The sequence below is a fragment of the Plecotus auritus genome, assembly GCF_963455305.1.
Source record: "Plecotus auritus genome assembly, chromosome: 5".
Lineage (NCBI taxonomy): Eukaryota > Metazoa > Chordata > Mammalia > Chiroptera > Vespertilionidae > Plecotus > Plecotus auritus.
This window is the reverse complement of record NC_137776.1, coordinates 138,693,861-138,716,705: the sequence shown is the minus strand read 5'-3', so window position 1 is coordinate 138,716,705 and position 22,845 is coordinate 138,693,861. Positions and strand designations below refer to the sequence as shown.

Here is a 22,845-nt window from a genome sequence, read left to right as displayed (position 1 = left end):
GAATTAATAGGTAAAAACTTGTTAGGTTGGAGGTCCCTGGGGACCCAAAAGATACAAGGCAGGCACGTGTGGCCTGGCTGTCAGGAGCGGGTGAAGAGCAGGGCTCCTCAAGGGGCTGCAGGCAGGACGACCGGGAGGTCTGGGGCCAAGGCCTGGTGACGGTGCCTCACTGCGGCCTGTGGGTCTTGGGGTCTTTCGTGTCTCACAGGGTGCAGGCGACGGAGCGTGGGCCACGCGCTATGGCCGACCGGCAGGCGGGCCTGGCGGCCGGGGACTGGGAGATCGACGTGGAGAGCCTGGAGCTGGAGGAGGACGGCCGCGGGGAGCTGCCGCCGATGCCGCCAGGGCCCAGCCCGCCGCCGGCCGACGGGGACGGCGAGGACGATGAGGACGAGGACGAGGACGACGACGACGTGGAGGACGAGGGCGACGGCGAGGAGGCGGGCGCGTCCCCACGGGCGTCTGGTCGGCCGGAGCAGCAGGGAGGCGTCCCGCCGAGGCCGTCGCCGGCGCCGCAGGCCTCGCAGGCCCCCGCCGGGCACCCGGAGCGCGGCGCGAGCGCGGGCGGCGGCGCGGAGCCGCGCAAGCTGAGCCGCACGCCCAAGTGCGCGCGCTGCCGCAACCACGGCGTGGTGTCCTGCCTCAAGGGCCACAAGCGCTTCTGCCGTTGGCGGGACTGCCAGTGCGCCAACTGCCTGCTGGTGGTGGAGCGGCAGCGCGTCATGGCCGCCCAGGTGGCGCTCCGGAGGCAGCAGGCCACGGAGGTGCGTACCGGCGCCCGGGCCGCGGGGGGTGCCGGGCCGGAGGGGGCAGGCTGCTCCCACACACCCGGCCCGCGACCTTGGGGCGCGGGACAGGCTCTCGGAAGGTGGGAGAACACTTCTCTCCCGGTGACGGCTGGCGGGGTCGGGAGGGAGGATGCCCTGGGCGTTGCCCGGGAACTTTGTAGAAAAGATTTTGTGTTTAAAACGCAGTCAGGCCCTGGCCGGTGTGTCGCGATGGTCAGGGCGTCGGCCCGCGCTCCAGAGGTTCGCGGGTTTAATTCCGGGGCCAAGGGTAGGTACCTGCGTTGCAGGCTGGAGCCCGGCCCGGTCGGGGCGCCTGCGGGAGACAACCAAGGATCTCGCCCTCCTTTCTCTCTTCCCTTTCCTTCTCCCTCCTTCCCTTTCACTCTCTAAAAATAAGTGGAAAAAACTATCCTCAGGTGAGGATGAACAAAACTAAACAAACGGGTTGTCGGGGCTCCTGAAAGTGCTTAGGCCCGCTTGGGACATTACGGGAAAGGCATTTTATTTTTCACATTTTAAGAGTTTATTTTGGTGGTGTCGGGAGGAGGATGAGAGGGCTTGGTGCAGTGCCCGGCGTCCGTCGCGGCGCTCAGCGCTGCACTCGTGCTGATGGCCGAGAAGCAGCCGCCAGGGCTCGGTGCTCCCGCCGTCCCGGGCCCTGTAGTGAAGGCTGAGCGTGGTGCCCATTTTACAGATGGGACGGGAAGTTGCGTGGGGAAGCTGGGTGTCCGCAACTCAAGACCACGCAGCCAGTTTCTAGCCCCGAGAACTACGTAAGCGCCGGTGGAGGGAGGGGTCTCTGCGGCCTCGCTCCCTGGGCCCCCGCTGTGCGGAGAGCGGAGTTTGCTGCTGGGAGAGGCCCGAGAGACCCTCCATCATCCCTTTAGCGCTTGGAGGTTCCCACGTGTTCCAGCACCAGCGCGGGGAGCTCTGGGGACGGGCGCTTCCCCCTCCCACACCACACTCAGGGCGGGAGGAGGTTTGTTTTTTTAACCCTCACCCGAGGATATTTTTCTATTGAATGTTAGAGAGTGGAAGGGAGAGGGAGAGACAGAGAGAAACACCGATGTGAGAGAGACAACATCGATGGGTTGCTTCCTGCACGCGCCCCCGACTAGGGCCGGGAGCCTGCAACCGAGGTGAGGTAGGTGCCCCTGACGGGAATCGAACCCTGGACCCTTCAGTCCGCAAGCCCACGCTCTGTCCACTGAGCCAAACCGGCTAGGGAGAGATTTTTTAATTTTACTTATTGTGGAGGATTGGCTAGGGAGTGGATCACCGTACACATGGAAAACAGTGACCCTCAAGGAAAGCAGGATCCCAAGGGCCGCGGAGAGTGCGCGCTGGACGCCCGACGTGGCCCTGCTCTGGGTTCGGACTGGCCTCCTCCCGCGCCCGGTGTGTTTCACCGGGACCCTGCCCTGCGTGTCTTCGCTCCCCACGGCCTGGCCTGCTGGGCTGGACCGAGGCGTCGCAGGGCCCGGAAGCCTACCCACCAGGCGGGGATGGCGGCAGCTAGGTCTTGTGCTGCCTCCCTCTCGGCTTCGGAGGGTTTTGTTCGCCTTGGTGAGTCCCAGACGCCCAGTGAGCTATCCGGAGTTTTCGGCCCGACCGGGGAGTCCAAGACATACAGACCCTCATAGCTCTCCTTCCACCCCGCACCCGGACCATCCGTCCCGCTGAGGAGAAACCAGTCCAAGTCACTGCCCAGGGGCAGGTCTTGGGCACCTTTAGTCCCACCTCTGGCCCAGAGGACCCGGTGCTGTTTCAGGCTGGGCTCCCACCGTCTGCTCCACTGGACTTCCTTCCTCCGGGACGTCCCCCTGCTTCTGGCTGCTGGGTGTGTCTGGGGTGATCCTAGCAAAGCAGCCCCAGAGGAAGCCGGACCGCGTTCCCAGTGGGTGGCTTCGGACAGAGCTAGCTCCTTGCCCTGGGATTAAGGCGTGCTAATAATAAGTTTGGAATCGTTTTCACAGGGGATAGGAAAATTAAGTACATTTAGGTCGGGGAGAGTTGCTGACCCCTTTTCCTTCTCTTTTCTCTTCAGGGCATTAATGATTATGTTTCTTGTATTTACAGGACAAGAAGGGGCTTTCCGGGAAACAGAATAATTTCGAGCGCAAAGCCGTGTATCAGAGGCAAGTGAGGGCACCCAGTCTGCTGGCCAAAAGTATTTTAGAAGGTAAAACAACGCAAAATCATCCCTTTAGCCTTTAATAGCAGGTTCTGAGTGATTCTCACCATTCTGGCTGTATGGTATTTTTATTAACTTCAGAAGGAGTAATCTGAGGGGAATATACCTTTATTAGAAGGTTTTGTTTGGAGGAAGGAAATCAGGATCTGAGAAAATGAATCGCACACACCTCCTGTTGTTTTTGTCACTGATAATTTTGTTGGGTTAGGATGGAGTGCATGTGAAATTTGCCCTAGTGTGAGTGGTGTACAAAGATACACACTCCCACGTGATTCAGGGCAGATGTCCTGAAAGGAAATAAATTTAAAACATTTATTTCGTTGTTGGAACTGAATAGAGTATGTCAAGTGAGGAGTTTAACAGTACCCACACTAACAAAGACTTCTAGTCTGGGTGATCAACCTGATTCCACTCTTTTTCATTTTACCATTTCCCTCCTGGATTATCTGTAATTGTGGTTATTCCACACTTTATTTATCATTTTGATAATTGAGATTGTAGAATCAAACAAGCAAAGTTGAGATTGAATTTGAACAGTGTGAAATTTCTAACTCCATTTTTCACTTTCTCTAAAGCCTGGGGATACATTAATTTTTCTTAAAATATTACTGATTTTTCAAAGCATCTCTGTTTGGGTCTGGAATTTATTTATTAATCTGATAAATAATATACTATCTTTCACCATTTAAGGAAAAGAAAAGTTTATATTTGCTCTAATGTCACATCAGAAGAATCAGGTTGAAAGCAGATTTTTTTTTTTTAAGTAGACATTTGAATTTTGTTTTTTCTTATGTGGCTTCTGAATTGAGTTTGTTCTGGACAGGCTCTAAACTTTATGTCTTACCCTGTGCTGTGTACTTCTGACCTTAGAATAGTTTCTGATGCATTAAAAAATGAATTTGATTACAAACTGGCTAAACAAATTTTATAACCATAGGGACCACACTAATAAACTGAAATTGTGCCAATGCAATTTAAGAAGTGGGAGGATGAAATGGAATAGTAAATTTAAGTAAATAACTTCCTGGCAAAAAACTTACTATAGAAAAGGAAACATTGATTTTCACATTTTATTTTATTTGCAAATGAGTACGATGGGTTTGGCACTATATAAACAAAAACATTACAATGGATCCTTCAAACAAATTTGATGGTGGCGAGTGCTTGGGGATGATAGCATTTTATGCTACCAGGAATTCTATTTATGTTGTTATACTGATTTTTGGTTTTGACTTCATAAAGTGTGCGATGACTTAATCTATGTTCTAATGATTGCATGTTCCACCATGTGGGTATCTGGCCAACATGATTAGTGCTTGGGAAAAACGATGTATTAGTTATTTTCAATATAACAGGGCATCTCAGTGCCTGGCCCCCACTTTTGTTTGCTTGTTTGTACTAGTATAGTAGTCAGGGGTACTGGCCTGGTTCAAAGTTCACTGAAGAATCTGACTAGTTAACAGCTCTTTTTAGTTTTCTGTGTTTCCCTGTTTCCTATGTCTTTTCTGTTTTTCTCCTCACTAATCTACTTTAACTTTCTCTTTTTTCCTAGTTCTCCTTGGATTATTCTCCAACTGTTACAATGTACATAATGAGCCATCTTTAGAAACTAAGTGACATCAGCTCTAGGTATAGATATCTTTTTTAATAATGGAATGAGATGATATGGATAGTAATAAATCATCGATTGAAGTAAGATAAGCAGCCTTATCTCTTAATGTGTAGGAGCCTGGGAAGAATATTGAAATTTCAGCCAGTAAAGTGCACTTGTCAAAATAAACAAACACACTTATAACTGCAAAACAATAACAAAAAGTTACAACACACACATTCCCCCAAAGGGAACAATTTTAAATTGAACCAATACTTTTGCTTTCTGTATAAAAATGTTAGTGATACAGAACTGTAAACACTTGTTCTGCCAATTTGCAGTGTTTCTGTTGCCTTCTGGGTTTCCAGATTTTTCTTTCCTAGATGTTAATCTCTTTCATGTGCAATGCTTGCTTATTCTAGGCTACCGCCCCATTCCAGCAGAGACTTATGTGGGAGGGAGCTTACCTCTACCTCCCCCAGTAAGTGACCGGATGAGGAAAAGGCGGGCCTTTGCTGATAAAGAGTTGGAGAACATTATGCTGGAGAGAGAATATAAAGAGAGGGAGATGCTGGAAGCTTCCCAAGCTGCTGCCTTGTTCCTGCCCAACCGCATGGTGCATGGACCTGAATACAACTACAAAAGTGCCTACAGCCCCACCCCAGTGGAACCACCAAGCAAAGACTTCTGTAATTTTTTGCCCACCTGTCTTGATCTAACCATGCAGTATTCAGGGTCTGGGAATATGGAGCTAATTTCTTCAAATGTCAGTGTGGCCACGACTTACAGACAGTATCCCTTGTCCTCAAGATTTTTAGTTTGGCCCAAGTGTGGCCCCATTAGTGACACTCTCCTCTACCAGCAATGCCTGCTAAACACCACCACCTCGGTTCAAGCCCTGAAATCTGGGGCCAGCTGGGACTTGAAGGGAGTACCAGTCCAGGATGGACTCAGTGCCGAACACGACGTGATGCCACCCAAATTGGAAGGCTCTCTGGTGCTGCCTCACACTCCTGAGGTCCAGACCTCAAGAAGTGACCTTCAGGGTCACCAGGCTGTCCCTGAGAGGTCTGCATTCTCCCCACCCCGACGGAATTTCTCTCCAGTTGTTGACACGGACTCCCTGGCAGCTCAAGGGCACATCTTAACCAAGATCAGCAAAGAAAGCACCAGGCACCCTCTGCCACTTAAACATAATCCATTCCACTCATTATTCCAGCAAACTCTTAATGACAAATCAGGTCCTGAGTTGAAAACACCATTTGTCAAAGAGGCCTTTGAAGAGGCCCCTAAGAAACACAGAGAGTGTTTAGTCAAGGAGAACCAGAAGTACACATTTACAATAGATAGATGCGCAAAAGACCTTTTTGTAGCCAAACAAGTTGGAACAAAACTCTCGGTGAATGAACCGCTGTCATTTTCTGTTGAGTCTATTCTCAAGAGGCCTTCATCTGCCATCACTCACATCTCTCAGTGAAAGCCTGCTGAAATGGAAAGCTGGATTTTCTGCAGTCTCAGAGGGTTCTTACCAGTTGCTGATTTTTTTTTTTTTAAAGAAAAAAAAGTTAAGATGTTTGTATAAAGAAATTTCTAATGTAAATGATGGTGATTAAAAGATTTATATTCATATGCATGTACTTCTCACCACATATTTAAACTTAAAGTTGGAAATTGCTTATGTGCAAATTGTAAAGTTTCACACTTTACACATTATTTCAAAAGCAATAAAATTTGACACTGCCTTATAAAAGACGCAGTATTTGCTGAAGTAAATAGTTGTCTCTGTCTAGGTGAAAAAGCTAGTGTCCGTGAAAAGTGATCTTTATTTTTCTATGATTCTTTGTATTTTCAAGTGCTCTTACTGTTTGCTGGGGGCCACAGGAGAACCTTTATAATGCCTTACATTTTGCATTTTGGAAGGCATGTAAATATGGCTATTCGAGACTGAGGCAAAAATAGTTTTATGGAGAGCATAGGGAAGATTTGCATGTTTATAGAATCGTAATTTTGTGTGAGTGGATAAAGTTGAATTAAATTGAAGAGAAATGAAGTTTAATATCTTGTTCATATGATGAGATAGGTTCTTGGAATGGATCTTCTAACTCTCTGGGTCCAATGTCCTTCCCTGTTGGGGATGTGTACGTAGGGCCTCAAGCTGCCTTTTTCTGTTGAACCTTCATTCTATGATTTTTGCTTGCTAGGAGCCCAGAGCAGGTTCCCTTGTAAGGTGCAGTCCGTTTAAATCATGATGGTACATGGTTGAACTGTCTCTAAGCTCTTGTGTTACTTCTGTTTCCTAAGGACTGGTGACAGCAGGCATTTAAAAGGAGGTCCAGGACTCTCAGCTGGTCCATGTGTCTCACATTTTCCACCAGTATGGAAGGTTTTCAATGTAGCTCTTTGCTGAGTTAAAAGCTCTTATTATTCAAATTGCTTCAGCTGCCAGTTGCTTGAAGGCATCAGTTTATCACAGCATGGGGGTGGCTTATTGTTTCTTAAACCTTTCCCCTCTGTTTCCTGCACCCTCTGTTTTTTATGTTCATTATTACTCTCTTGTTTTGCTAAAAAAAAAAAAAATGTTAACTGTTCTATATGATTGATAAAGTAAGATATTTATGAGCGTTATTAAATGTATCTCTGAAGACCTCATCTGTGGACCCCAAGTTAAGTTCTAAGATGTTATAGTCATTTCAACACAAAATCAAGAGCCAAATACCTCACCTTTTAATTTTGCCTTAGAGTGAGTTTACTTTCAGCTCTGCTCTGGTTTGGATAACAAGAACATTAGGTGGGTGTGTGGAATGTGCCAAGAAAGTCAGGAGTTTAAAGAGTTTCTTTCTTGCTCTGGAAAACATTTAAACTTATTTAGAAATGATTTTGCTACTGATGAGCTCATGTAAATCTCCAGGGGTTATCTGCATTGTTGCTTAAAATTAGCATTGGTTTCAAAAACAAGCCAAACCTTAGGTTGATTTTCAGTTTGTATTTGTAAAATACTGGTTTTGTTGAGTCAAATTTACTTATTTTTTACTATTGAGAGAGAGCAAATGGAAGTTTGCCAGAGGAAAAGAAAATGAAAGCAGGCAGAGATCCCAATAACTGTTGAAGATTATCATTAAGTAGAAAAGTTATATCCAGGCATGAATGCCCTGGGGTCAGAGACAGACCCTCACTCTGCTCCCCCACCCCCCAACTTTGCTTTATCTATACAGTTATTTTTATCTTCCTATCAGGAATTTATATTTTTGTCATGTGTTAAATGTAAACAGCATTGAAATCTAACTACTGCAAGGTAAGGGAGGAAAATAGTAAATCCATGTAAAGAAGCAAACCTCAAGGAAGGCCTTCTTAATCCGAACATGGATTTTTCTGTTTTTCTTACTCTATTGTAGCCTCTTGAATGCTTACATTTGTCAATTATGTCCTTCTTGTGTTCAATGAACATTTCAGGATGTTTTTTCTGTCCTCTGTATCATTTTAATCTTATTAGGTGAATCCCAGTTGGCTATGGTTATTAGTGGTTTTCCTCACATTACCAGTGTCTAGAACTTTGTATCTCCTGAACATTTATGAGGGTTAATGCTTTACTTGTTGATTTTATTGTCATACCATGCATCAATTCTACTGTAATGGTGAGTTCTCTGAATTTCAAACCTACCAGCTCTACCATCAGCCACTCAATGAGACTTTTGTGCTTGGGTTTTTGTTTCTTGTAATCATTTTTCTTCCATAAAAGTTACTATTTGACTATAGTCTTCAAAGGACACTGTCATCGACATATTAAATCAAACTTATGCCTCAATTTAAGCATTTTCTATGTTTAAGGCAATAAATGGATGTGGCTTTAATCATTTTTAAGAATGTAAAAAAGCCCTAGGAGGTTTGGCTCAGTGGATAGAGCATTGGCTGTGGACCAAAGGGTCCTAGGTTCAATTCTGGTCCAGGGCACATACCTGTGTTCCAGACTCCGTCCAACATGCAGGAGGAGCTAATCAATGACTCCCTCTCATCATTGATGTTTCTCTCTCCCTTTTCCTACCCCTCTTTGAAATCAATAAAATATATATTTTTAAAAAAAGAATGTAAAAAATAGTCTGGCTGGTGTGGATCAGTGGTTGAGCATTGACACATGAATCAGGAGGTCATGGTTCGATTCCCGGTCATAGCACATGCCCAGGTTTTGGGCTTGATCCCCAGTAGGGAGGCGTGTAGGAGGAGCCAATTGATGATTCTGTCTTATTGATGTTTCTCTCTCTCTCTCTCTTCCTTCCTCTCTGAAATCAATTTTTAAAAAAGTATGTGAAAAAGAATGTATAGAAGAATAAAACATGGACTCTTCCCAATTTAACTCACAATACAATAATGAAACTTTTATGACATTTTCCTTCAATCTCAACTGATCTAGCATTATTAATTTTTTGCTCAATTTCCAGTTCTGAACAGTTAATAGTATATAGTTAACTTAAAAGTTCCCTTTCTTCTAACCCTTTGGTAGCAGAAATTGGAATAAGCATAGACAAAGTCATAAAGTAGTAAAGTTGTTTCCCTTATCTTTTTTTAAAAAAACCTAGTTCTTTTTAAAAAATACGTTTTTATTGATTTCAGAGAGAGAAAGTGAGCGGGAGAGAGAGAGAGAAACATCAATGATGAGAGAATCATTGATTGGCTGTCTCCTGCACGCCTCCTACTGGGGATCAAGCCTGAAACCTGGGCATGTACTCTGACTGGGAATTGAACCATGACCTCTTGGTTCATAGGTTGATGCTCAACCACTGAGCAATACCAGTCAGGTTAAAAATACAATACACATTTTTAATTGTGATGAAATCCAAATGACATAAAATTTACCATATTCACCTTGTACAACAATCACTACTATGCATTTACAGAATTCTTTTTCATCTTTCAAAACTGAAACTCTATAAACATTAAACAATTCCTTCCTCCTCGCAGTCCCTGGCAACCTTTCTGACTATAAATTCAACTACTTTAGGTAGGTCCTATAAGTGGAATCATAATGTGTTTGTCCTTTTGTGACTGGCTTATTTTACTTAGAATAATGTCTTTAAGGTTCCTTCATATAGTAGCATATGTCAGAATTTTCATCCTTTAAAGACTGAATGCTATTCCATTGTATATATATGTCATATTTTGATTACCCATCTGTTGAGGTGCTTTTACCTGTTGGCTATTGAGAGTAAGGCTGCTATGAACATGGGTATACAAATATCTCTTCACCTAGTCCCCACTTCCTGATTTCACTCTTTTTTTATCTTCAGGAGCTCACTTTTCTCAAGTATACATACTTCCCTCCCACACTATCCCCACACCCTCAACATGTGCACCATCTTCACTCCTCACCCAGGCAACATCACTCTGCTCAGTATCAGTGTGTACCTTTTAATGGGAGTTTGAATGTGTTTTTACACCATCTGCATCTAAAAGCTTATTTCTAACTAGAGGCCCAGTGCACGAAATTCGTGCACAGGGGAGGGGGGTGTCCCTCAGCCTAGCCTGCACCCTCTCCAATCTGGGACCCCTCGAGGGATGTCCGACTGCCCGTTTAGGCCCAATTTGGTGGGATCGGGCCTAAACAGGCAGTCGGACATCCCTCTCACAATCCAGGACTGCTGGCTCCGAACTGCTCGCCTGCCTGCCTTCCTGATTGCCCCTAACCTCTTCTGCCTGCCAGCCTGATCACCCCCTAACCACTCCCCTGCCAGCCTGACTGATGCCTAAGTGCTCCCCTGCCAGCCTGTTTTCCCTTAACTGCCCTCCCCTGCAAGCCTGGTCACCCCTAACTACCCTCCTCTGCAGGCCTTGTCCCCCCAACTGCTCTCCCCTGCAGGCCTGGGTCCCCCCAAACTGCCCTCCCCTGCAGGCCTGGTCACCCCTAACTGCCCTCCCCTGCAGGCCTGGTCCCCTCCAACTGCTCTCCCCCGCAGGCCTGGGTTCCTCCCAACTGCCTTTCCCTGCAGGCCTGGTCGCCCCCAACTTCCCTCCTCTGCTGGCTTGGTCACCCCTAACTGCCCTCCCCTGCAGGCTTGATCGCCCCCAGCTGTCCTCCCTTGCAGGCCTGGTCCCTCCCAACTGCCCTCCCCTGCTGGCCTGATCGCCCACAACTGCCCTCCTTGCAGGCCTGGTCCCTCCCAACTGCCCTCCCTTGCAGGCCTGGTCCCTCCCAACTGCCCTCCCCTGCTGGCCATCTTGTGGTGGCCATCTTGTGTCCACCTGGGGGCAGGATCTTTGACCACATGGGGCAGCCATATTGTGTGTTGGAGTGATGGTCAACCTGCATATTACTCTTTTATTAGATAGGAGAGAGGCCTGGTGCACGGGTGGGGGCCAGCTGGTTTGCCCTGAAGGGTGTCCCAGATCAGGGTGGGGGTTCCCTTGGGGTGTGGGGCGGCCTGGGCGAGGGTCCTGTGGTGGTTTGCAGGCCGGCCACGCCCCCTGGCGACCCAAGCGGAGGCCCTGGTATCTGGGGTTTATTTATCTTCTACAATTGAAACTTTGTAGCCTGGAGCGGAGCCAAGCCTTCTGCTTGCTCCGTGGTGGCAGCCATTTTGGGGGGGATTTATGTATCTTCTATAATTGAAACTTTGTAGCCTTAAGCAGAGGCCTGGGCCGGCCAGGGTGTGCGGAAAGCTTGGCTTCCTCCATTGCCCGGGGCAACCCTAGCCTCCTGCTCTTTCAAGCTCTGTGGCTGCCGCCATTTCTGTTTGGGTTTATGTATTTTCTATCATTGAAACTTTGTAGCCTTGAGTGGAGGCCTAGGCCCGCAAGGGCAGGCGGAAAGCTTGGCTTCCTCCATCGCCGGGGAAACCCAAGCCTCCCTCCTGCTCTCTGTGGCAGTAGCCATCTTGTTTGGGTTTATTTGCATATTTGCTCCTGATTGGCTGGTGGGCGTGGCTGGTGGGTGTAGCAGAGTGATGGTTAATTTGCATATTACTCTTTTATTAGATAGGATTGTGAAATGAAAGACTTGTACTAACTTGTTTTAAGAAACTTCTTGGAATTCCTTCTGCAAAGTCTTAGCAGTGTTAAAGAGCAACAAAATGGCTAAAGGTCAAGATGAAGGAAGAAGGAGAGTCCACAATTCTCTGTAGAATAATAAAGACATCACTTAGTATTGAGGTTGGGGTTTTCAGTCAGTACTAGAATTCTTACTGTACTGCCTATTTTATTTATTTTTGGATTATCTTTCTTTGTTCCTATTCTAAGTCTGGAGTCTCAGGCTTATTTTCTTCTAGGGTCCACTTTGTAAGGCTGATAGTTCTTGAGATGGCTGGATGCTGCAATATATAAACATGGGTTTGTGGCACCCACTTATATTTATTTTAACGATTGTACCAAGCTTTTATCATATATATCTGCCTTAGTTATTTTGGTTTTTAATTTGTTATATCTAAACACATTTAGGGCATGCTAGACAGAGACACCTGAAATTGGTTGGTCCTAATATAACGATAAATATATCGTAATAATAATTAACATGTAATTAGTGCCTGGTAATTTATAAAACATTTATACTTATCTCTTTTGTTCCTCATATAAATTCTATATAAAGTTGGCAAGTGGCCATACCAAAAATTGAATCTACATCTCTCTGTGTTTGTGTACGTGGGAGATTTCCCCCCCAATATATATGACTTGATGTGGCCTAATCTGTCTCTAAGAGTTTGTATGTAAATATTAAGTGCATCAAATTCTTACACATATATGTAATAAATTACACACGTATAGTGTTACCTGTGCGACATGTCCTTGTAGAAACACTTGTGTATCTACCTTAATTTCATAAAGTTACACACACACACTCTCATGGAGTTATGAAAACAATTGAGATAAAGAATGAAAAGGGAACCTACTGGGGAAGGACAACTGACTGACGGTCCCAGCTGTTACACCTTCGGATCCACTATTTATACCAAGGCCACACTTTCCCCAGACTGCTTGCAGCAAATGACAGAGTAGAGCAGGGTTGATAGAATGAGACTCCTCTAACAGGCATCCTTGGCTGGGGGACTACCCATCCAGGTATTTTGTCATGGATGTTTTAGGAGCCTAAAAACCAGCACCACCATTATGTGCCTAGGGTTCAATCAAGAAATAAGACAAAGGAGTTGGCATTTGGAGATTAGAATATACCTTACCTAACTTTATTACTGATTATGATTATATTAGAGACTGACATATCCAGGAGCAAGAGGACCTCTTGGATTAATCTCTAAAACCAATCCCCAGAATTGATCTCTAATACTAAACCTCAGAATTAAATACACATAGCCACCTAGAAACAGTACTGGCCCACCACACCTCCCCTGCATGCAGAGAATGATTGTTTCTATTCTCTGCTTGCAGGTTTGTTCTTGAAAGAAAGGGGAGAGAAATAGGCAGAGCTATTCATGCCTCCTTCCCTATTCAAAACTCACCAATCAGGTAAGTTACTATCCCTCCACCCTTTGAACAACATATAATTTGTTTCTTTGTTTTGAGTTGAAATCAATCCAAAGACCACAAACCCTTGTATTTAATGACTGTAAAAGAGTTTAGATCATTGCTGAAGATACAAGTTAGGGGGCAAGGAATGGTGTGATTACTTTATATGTGCTAACTAGACTGAAGAGTATGTGCACCTTTTTTTTTTAAAGAACAAAAATGAAAACTGCAGGGATGACTTCATTTACCCCAGATGGAATTAAGACATTAAGTATAACATGCTGGCATTTACAGAGTATTATTTCACTGATGAACATATCATTTGATATTATTAAGTAGCATGACCTAAGGGGATTGTATTTCTATCAGTCATCACCAAATTGTTGTCATGGAATATCATCATAAAAAGTTATTATAGGAAGGTACCTGAGATGATGTGAAATATCAAGCCAAGCAAGTATTTCCTCTTTTGGGTTACCAAAAGAATTTATATGAGGAACAAAAGAGATAAGTATGAATGTTTTATAAAATACCAGGCACTAATCACATGTTAATTATTATTATGATATATTTATCATTATGTTAGACCAACCTATTTCAGGTGTCTCTGTCTAGCATGCCCTAAATGTGTTTAGATATAAAGGGTTACTTGAGAGGTGTCAGGGAGGGGAATGCCAAAGACAAGATATGTCTGAATTCAGCAAGGCAGTTAACAAAGACATTCAGGATAGGGAATTTTAGGATGGAAAACTGAATTCAGGTGTATTTTTAAACTATATATATTTTAATTGACTTAAGAGAAGAAGAGAGAGGGAAAGAGAGATAGAAACGTCAGTGATGAGACAGAATCATCAATTGGCTGCCTCCTGCATGCCCCCTACTGGGGATCAAGCCTGCAATCCAGGCATGTACCTTGACTGGAAATTGAGCGGTGACCTGCTGGTTCATAGGTCAATGCTCAGCCACTGAGCCACACAAGCCAGGCCAGGTGGATTTTTTTTTTCAGCTGTCTGAACAGCTACCTTCAAAAGACTGAGTAATAAATCCATGCCAATTTTGGCCTATCCTGGTGCGAGTACCCTATGTTGGGCTGCCAGTTGCGAGTGCCCCCCCACGTCCCACGTGGTTCAGGGTTCAGGTTCAGGGTTCGGGCTCTGGAGGAGGCCACACACAAAAGAGACTAGACAAGAAAGTATAAATTTGGGAATATTGGGGGCCAGGTGGGAGCCCAACTCAAGGGGAAGGACTCGGCCTTGCTCCGGCCTAGAGATCCCTTTTATTCAGATTGTGGGATACACCCATAGCCTTCAGGCAGGCAATTCCAATAATAGCTCCATGATAGCCCATCAGCAACGATTTACATAAAACCAAAAGGTGGAAGTTGCTTTAGCTACCATTGTCTCAACTAAACAGTGGGTGGTTGGCTCTGACCTTGCAGAGCTTCAAGGTTGACCAGCCTTCCGGGTTCCTTGTCCACACCTCTTTGCTAGTGAAGGCAATGAGCGGCTTCCAACATCCTGGCTAGCAAATAAAGACATAAACAGCTTGTTGTCAATCTATGGATAACATTAAGTTGGGAGGTCTGACCACTATTGTTGATGGCAGATTCGGCTTTACTGGGACTATACATCCAGGGGAAAATCTTATATTTGGATTTTGACAACAACTGCCATGCAACAATGAAACTATATGTTGTGGGAGACTTGACTTGACATTAGTTTATGTGAAAATGATCTGAGAGTCATAGGGGATCACAAAGCTCAAAAAGAACTAAGAATGAATACAGTTGATGTTTATAGAGTTGTACACCTTGAAACCTATATAATTTTATTAACCAATGTCACCCCAATAAATTCAATAAAAAAAAGAACCAAGAATGAGATGGCTATAAGAAATTGCTAATGCAAACTTACATTCCATTAACAGAGTCTCCAGATCAAGGGGAATGCTAACTACAGTGCACCCACTTCCGTCAGATCACATATGTGATTTTATATCTAGTTATGTGCATTGCATTTTTAGTGGGGGCATTAATGGACTTGGTTCCATAGGAGGAATGAAACCAAGGATGAGGATGGTGACAGGTCTTCCAGACTTGTCTGACTATACACACTCAAGGGCATTGAGAATGATGATCTGGAGAAGAAATATCTTAAGGGAAAAGGGCTTGATTTGTGTTTTCATATATTTGAAGTATTGTCATTTCAAAGAAGGAATTAAGGTGTCTTTGGAGTCTCTAGAAGAAGCAATCAGGGTTCAGATATTACAGGGGGTGAGATACAGCTCAATAAAAGGGGGAACCATCTTTCACTTTGAGTTGTCCTTGACTGGACATTCTTTCACATGACAGACTAGTTTATTTATGGACAACCCATAAGTCTAAGATATGGCTTTCAAAAATTTATAATCTTGGAGGTTAATGTAGATTACATTTATTATTTTACTCTCCATTATACTTTGTGAGTTCATACAGCCAGCCCTCTGCCTCCCAACTTCCTCTCTCCTTCTTGGAGAGAGTCCACAGTAATTTCCTGTCATTTCAGGCATGGGTTGTTTGGATGTGACTTAGCTCTCTTTCATGCTTCCTGTCAATAATTTGTATTTCAATCAGAGCTTTTTAAAATGAAACTTGTAGACTCAGGAGTTTCCTGTAGGAAAGTAATGGGCCTCAGTTGCCCCAATTTGTTATGAAACTCAAGCTTGGTGGCAATGGTCATGAAATCAACAAAGGATGATCATTGAAAGGTTAACGTGGTGGTATGCGGGCAGTCTAAATAGCCATTTCAGATGGTGATTAAAGAAAATTGAATTTATTTAAGGAAAAGAGGATGAGAGATGGGGATAACCAAAGGGAGGACTACACAGAGAAAAGGCGGCCTTGGAGACAGATTCAGGGGCTAAGACTGGGATGAGCTGCTGCTGCCTAGTTGCAAGTCTCATGGAGTCCCTTAGAGTTTGGGGGATACATGCATGTGGGGGAATGGCACGGGTGTGCTCCTTGGAGGGAGAGGGAACACTAGGTCCTTTGTTTTGAGCATATTTATCTCTTTCTTACAGATGGAAATCTTAGGGCAAGGTGTGCGGTGAGGGTCTTAATAGAATATTCATCAGTTTTCTAGGTGAGCTTTTGGAGGGTTGTGGTCTCTACTGATTGGTTGGAGCTAGGGCAGGGGGTCATTAGTCAATGTAGCTGGTCCTGAGGCAGCCATGGCATCACTTGTCTAGTTTTGCTGCTTTTCTGGGCCTGGAGCTGAAATACAACTGAGGCCTAGCTGTTATCTTAGTGAGGAAAAAGTCAGGGGTTCTAAACCACCTGACCAGTGATATGAAATATCAGGAGTCCAAACCGCATGACCCGTGATATGCTAGGGGAGGATAGGTTACCCTGGGTGAGGTTCTTGTTTTCCCAGTTTTGCCTCTTGCTAGGCATCCAGAGCTTTCTGCCTTCGTGAGTTTCTGTACCTGGTCCGCCGTCTGTCCTTATTCTGGGGGGGGGTGGGGGGGTGGGGGGTGGGGGGGGAAAGGGTCTAACAATCATTCTTCCACCCATACACTAAAAAATAGTGAAGGACCCAGTGTGATCTACACTCAAAAAGTACTAAAACACTTGATATTAATGGTCATTTTGCATGAAACACTTGAAAAATCCCAGTGAAAAACAAACACAAAAACCCCATTACTGTCTTCTGAGGAAACCCATCTAAAGACTCAGGGCAGGCAGAGAGCAGGTGGGTAAATGAAAGAGTTATGTGATTGTGTGATTGATTGTTCATGGAATTCAGTTCAGTTTAATGAACATTTATTGAGAACTTTCTGTGTGCCAGATATGTCCCAGTTAACTGGGTCTATTGTGCTATTTAGACTCTTTGAGGTAGAAAAAACTCCAAAGGCCTATTTAAGTTATTTTAAGAAAAATAGCTTATTATAAGGAGAGATAAGAAAATAAGGAAGATGGAAATTTTGACCCTTAGCAAATCTCACGACGACTGGAACATGGTCTGGGCACTAGAAGGTGGTTCAGTCCAGGTCTAGAACCTTACTTCTTGTTCCCTTGGCCGCTCAGTAACCGCATGACTCAGGGAAAGTACCAGAAATTGCTAGTTGCCTCTTCAATGTCCACTCCTCGTTTTTAGTAACAGAGCCCTTGTTTTATCTGGACTGGTGCCGTGCCTAGCTAATGGCTGCATTACACAGCCTTGTTTGCATCTAGGTGTGGTCATCAAGATGCAGGTGGACAGCCATAGGTGGGACTTCAAAAAATCTAAAAGGGGACTGAAACAACAGGGAAGAGTGTCTTTTTTGACTCCTTTCTTTCTGGAATTTGGAATTCTGGTAGCCTCTTTGAGCTTGGCAGCCGTGTTCAAAGGAGGTTGAAGCAGAGAAATCAAAGGAACCTTGATGCCTGCTCACTTTGAGGATATTCTGCACCAGCTCTGGATTGCTTTCCTCTGTTTGTTCGTCTTTTATGATAGATAATAACTCTTTATGTGCATGAGCCATTGTCCTTAGGTTGTAGTTACAAACAGCTGAATGTAATTCCTCCTGATAACGAAGGGCTTATACATTTGGATGAAGTGTCTATTGGCTGTGTCTGCTTTTCCTATGGTTCCCATTCTGTTTTCTCAAATTCCTTCCCATCATACCTTCTATTTACTGTTATCTCTGTGTGCATCTCTTGGCATTTCTATCACCTATTGTTCCATCATACTATAAGTCCTTTTGTCAAACCTGAGTGGGATCTGATGAATTACTATATGTAATTCCTGTTGTCTTCTTTTGGCCAAGCCTTACAGGTGAGATACTTGCCCTTGGTTTCTGTGGGGAGTCATGTTGTATAAGCCATGACAGTCTCCCATAAACAACACCTCATTGGAAACCTGGATTGTAGTGGATCTCGGAATGTGATAAACCCCTCTCCCAAATGAGTTTAGAAGATGAATAGAGCACATGGTCCCTGTGCTCTAAGGGCCTACTGAAGGAGAAGCATCCATATGCTCTATGTTGTTTTGCAAAATCCATTTCCCAATTATAAGTCAGATTTTACTACTACTAATACTAGCTAACATTTATTGTGGTCTTTGTGTTTTGTCTGACATTTTGCTTGGCTTATTTAATTTAATAAGGCATGCAAAGTGTATAATTGTTCTTCTCATTTTACACATAAGGACACAGACATAAAGAAGTGACATGACTTGCCCAGGATCATATATTTGGGATGTGACATTTTTTTAAATAATATTTTTTATTGATTTCTGAGAGGAAGGGGAGAGAGAGGGAGAGAGAGAGAGAGAGAGAGAGAGAGAGAGAGAGAGAGAGAGAGAAGAGAGAGAAGAATCGAAGAATCCCAGGTCATTGAAATTTCAGAGTGTTTACTCCTAACCATCTTAACCAGTGTCTTACACCATCTCCCAGAAATGAAAAAATGTTCATTTTCATGGCAGCATCTTGATGGAGGAGGAAGGACACAAGATATAGAGGTAGGAGAACTGAATTCTGACTCTAGAGCTTCCTCTCTTTGTCCTTTAGCTTCTCTGGATTTCAGGTTTTCTTTACCTATAAAATAAGAGTAGTAGATGAAATGGGACTTATAGACTTGGCTATTGAAGGGCCCAAGTTTGAATCTTGCTTGGGTCACATGCTTGTCATATGGCTGGAAGACCCAACAGAACCAATGAGTTGTGGTGGTTCTGGCCAATCTAGTCAGCTTAGGCTCCACCTGTAGCATGAATCCTCTGTAAAGGGACTCTTTAAAAAATACACTTTATGTAGAACAGAGCTAAATTGTTCAAGGGCACATCTGAGGTATGAACCAGAGGATGTGTTGTAAGAAGCTTACCCTGATGCTGAAAAGCCTACAAGAAAAGCCATGGTAACTAACTCAGTTCTAGTCTACCAATTTTTATATGGCATTTCCCTTCCTTTCTCCACTCACATAAATGGCTAATATTCTTAATGTGAACCTGTTCCCTTAGATTACTTCCAGGAGGCAGCAGTGCAACCTGGACTGCATATGGACTTGGAGTCAAGTGAAGCCTGGGTTTAAACCTCAGCTTCTCCTTGGCAAATCAGCTCACTTCTCTGAGCTTCCTCCCCCAGACCTATGTGATGGAGCAATTAACATCACAGATTATTATAATAAGGATTAAATTATATAACATATATAAAGTGCCTGATTAATAATTAAGTCACTCTCCCCACCTTAGACCCATGGTATTCCCTAGAAGGTTTTTCCTTCTCACCGAGAGCTTGTAACTTTCAACAGCCTGCAAGGAAATTTGAGTGGTTTTAAGCTGGAAAAATGTAGCCTTAAGATTCCACAGAAGTGCAGCCATTTAATTTTTAATATTATAATAAATATAAAATTATAAAAGCAAATTACTTGTAGATGGAAATACACTATAATAAAAAGTAGCCATTTTGTAACTTTATGTAATGTGGGCCTCTTTTCTAGGGTTTTTAAATTACTAAAAAAATAGGTGAAGAATGCTCATGGTATAAAACTACAAAAGGTATATAGTAGTCCCCTCTTATCCATTGAGGAGACGTTCCAAGACCCCCATGGATGCCTGAAACTATGGATAGTACCAAACCCTAGATGCACTGTGATTCTATACGTACATACCTATGATAAAGTTTAATTTATAAATTATGCACAGTAAGAGATTAATAATATCTATCTATCTATATATATAAAAAATAGGGTAATATGCTAATTAACCAGGATGCCATAATGGGTCAACCCAACAGGAGGAGGTTGTGCGTGCAGCATTGGGGGCAGGGCGGCAGGGACCTCTGTGTGCCTGCACTGGGGGAGGGCCTGATCAGCAGAGGCTGCGGCTGCTTCAAGGGCCGGAGAGCGAGGCAGGGCCAGACCTGCATTGGCTGTGGCTGCTGCAAGCCCCAGGGAGCGAGGCAGGGCTGGACCGGCGACTTGAGGGTGGGCTGCCGCGTGATTTCAAATCACGCACTGGGCTCCTAGTCTAATAATAAAATAGAACAATTATAACAATCTACACTAATAAAAAAGAAACATGCAAATTACCGTCACTCCGTTACGCTACCAGCCAATCAGAGTGAGTTTGCAAATTAATCTGAAAACATGGCGGCAGCCCCCCCCACCACTCCGGGCCTGTGGGGGGTCAGAGAATTCGGGCGCCAGTGCCTGAGGCTGGCTGCAGCCAGGGAGACCAAGAAGCCGCCTGCCCCGTGATCCCAGGCTGCAGCCAGTCTCAGAAGCTGCCCACCCTACGTCTTGGGGGAGACAGAGAATTCGGGCACCAGCGCCTGAAGCTGGCTGCAGCCTGGGAGACAAAGAAGCCGCCTGCCCCCTGATCCCAGGCTGCAGACAGCAGCAGAAGCCTCACGTCTGCCTGCCCCATGTCCTGGAGGAGACGGAGAAACCGGGCCCCAGCGCCTAAGGCTGGGTACAGCCCAGGAGACGAAGAAGCCGCCTGTCCCATGATCCCAGGCCACAGCCAGCCAGAGAAGTCGCCCACACTGCATCCCAGGGAAGACGGAGAAGCTGCCTGCCTGCGGTCCAGGTGCTGGCTACAGCCTGGTAGATGGAGAAGCCGCCCACCCCACAGTCCTGGGCACCAGTACCTGGGCTGGCTGTGGCCTGGGAGACGGAGAAGCCGCCCACCCCACAGTCCCGGGCATCAGCACTTGCAGCTGCAGCCCAGGCGAAGCCACCTGCCCACTATCCCCTGCGGCTGCAGCTGGCCTGGGCGCCTATGGCTGACCAGAGGGAGGGAAGCTCAGATTTCGGGTGCCTGTGGTTGGCTGGAGGAGGGAATCCTGGGTCCTGGATGCGGGCCGAGGCAGAGGTGGTTAGGGGCAATCAAGCCAGCAGGGGAGCAGTTAGGGACAATCAGGCTGGCAGGCAGAAGAAGTTAGGGGCAATCAGGCAGGCAGGCGAGCAGTTAGGAGCCAGCAGTTCTGGATTGTGAGAGGGATATCCAACTGCTGGTTATCCTCTGAGGGGTCCCAGATTGGAGAGGGTGCAGGCCAGGCTGAGGGACACCCTTTCTCCGTGCGCACCCCCCCCCCATGCACGAATTTCATGCACTGGGCCACTAGTCTATATAATAAAAACCCAGTGGTCATGACACCGTAATGACCAAAGACCGGTCATCAGGAGGCTGTGTGTGTGGCAAGGCACACGCGAGTGGGCAGGGCCACACAATTTTGTGTGCTAGGCTTCTAGTAAACTATAATAAAAGTAATGTGAATATGGTCTCTCTCAGTATATTTTATTGTACTGTTTTCACTCTTGTGATGAAGTGAGATGAGATGGTACATTTATCTACATGATGAGATGAAGTGAGGTGAATGACCTATGCATTGCGCTGTAGCATTACGCTGCTATTGACCTTTTGATGATAATGTCAGCAGGAGGATCACCTGCTTGGGTGATCCTGGATCACAGAGCCATGGCAGTGTTGTGGTTGGATGTCAGGAACAGCTGATGTTGATGGTTGAGGATCCTGATAGTTAGAAGGTTTTTTTTGCTGAACCTTTTTGAAGAACATTGTAATTGGAAGTTGCTGCCTCTTTTTTTTTAAAAATATTTTTTTATTGGTTTCTGAGAGGAAGGGTGAGAGAGAGATAGAAACATCAATGATGAGAGGGAATCACTAATTGGCTGCCTCCTGCATGCCCCACACTGGGGATCAAGCCTGCAACCCGAGTATGGGAATCAAACCGTGATCTCCTAGTTCAGTAGTCGGCAAACCGCGGTGGCTCACGAGCCGTGGTTTGCCGCTCTGTTGACTAATGAGTTTGCGACCACTGTCCTAGTTCATAGGTCGATGCTCAACCACTGAGCCATGGTGGCTGGGCACTCCCTCTATCTTAAAGGAAGCACTTTATGATTTCTTTTTGACGTAGCTGAATTGTGCCTGGGACCATTATTGAGTGAAATAAGGGTTACTTGAACACAAGCACTTGGTACAGTCAATCTGGTAATAGAGATGGCTACCGAGTGACTAAGGCATGGGGTATATATGCAGCATGGCTACACTAGAGTAAGGGATGATTCATGTCCTGGACGAGATTGAATGGGATGGTGGGAGATTTCATCCTACTGATCAGAATGGCATTAAATTTAAAACTTATGACTTGTTTATTTCTGTAATTTTCAGTACAATATTTTCAGTTTGCTGTTGACTATGAGGTAACTGAAACTTGGAAAGCAAAACCATGGATAAGGGGAAGGAGTGAACTACTGTGTAGTGCAAAGTAAGTCTCCCTCTTCCTGTCCTCCAAATCCTTTCTCCAGAGACATCTACTGTTGCCAGTTTGTTATATATTCTTTCCAGAAATAGTCTGTGAACACACATGGCTGAGTGGTAACATATATGTGCATAGTTATGCACTTTGCCCTTTTCACTTAGTACCATATCTTGGAGATCATTCAGTGCCAGTTCATATAGAGATACTTTAAAGTTGATTCAGACTGTTGGACTCCATATCTTGGATAGGTTCTTAGAGATGACCTAATACAACATTTCACTGCACAGATGTGTACACTGTGACCCACAGAATGGGTGTGAATTGTTCAAGGTTGCAGACCCCTTGATTTTCAGTCAATGAACTCTTCATGTCATCATGCTGTGTATGAATATAGGTGTATGCACATGCACATATGTGTGAGCATATTGGCCAGTGAGTTAGCTAATATTTATTTACTGCATATGATGTGCTAAGTTTCATTTATAAGTAATAACAAGAGCCTGGCCTGTATGGCTTAGTTGGTTGAGCATTATCCCGTGCACCAAGAGGATGCCAGTTCTGTTCACAGTCAGGGCACGTGCCTGGGTTGCAGGCTT

At 45.0% G+C, this 22,845-nt stretch overlaps 1 protein-coding gene across 3 annotated transcripts; it reads left to right on the top strand.

Moving 5' to 3' along the window:
* Window positions 1-239: 239 nt before the first annotated feature.
* Window positions 240-7,221, top strand: DMRT2 (doublesex and mab-3 related transcription factor 2; the record flags this gene model as incomplete). Of its 3 annotated transcripts, XM_080668627.1 has the most annotated exons (4): window positions 240-764; window positions 2,868-2,970; window positions 4,535-4,611; window positions 4,996-7,221. In XM_080668627.1, the coding sequence occupies 3 exons, from the start codon at window positions 240-242 to the stop codon at window positions 4,597-4,599; spliced, it is 693 nt and encodes a 230-aa protein (XP_080524753.1). In that variant the 3' UTR covers window positions 4,600-4,611; window positions 4,996-7,221. The 3 variants fall into 3 exon arrangements, with proteins under 3 accessions (XP_080524753.1, XP_080524751.1, XP_080524752.1); XM_080668625.1 differs by lacking the exon at window positions 4,535-4,611 and having other exon boundaries at window positions 4,996-7,215; XM_080668626.1 differs by lacking the exons at window positions 240-764; window positions 2,868-2,970 and having other exon boundaries at window positions 4,573-4,611; window positions 4,996-7,215.
* Between the last annotated feature and the right edge of the window lie 15,624 nt (window positions 7,222-22,845).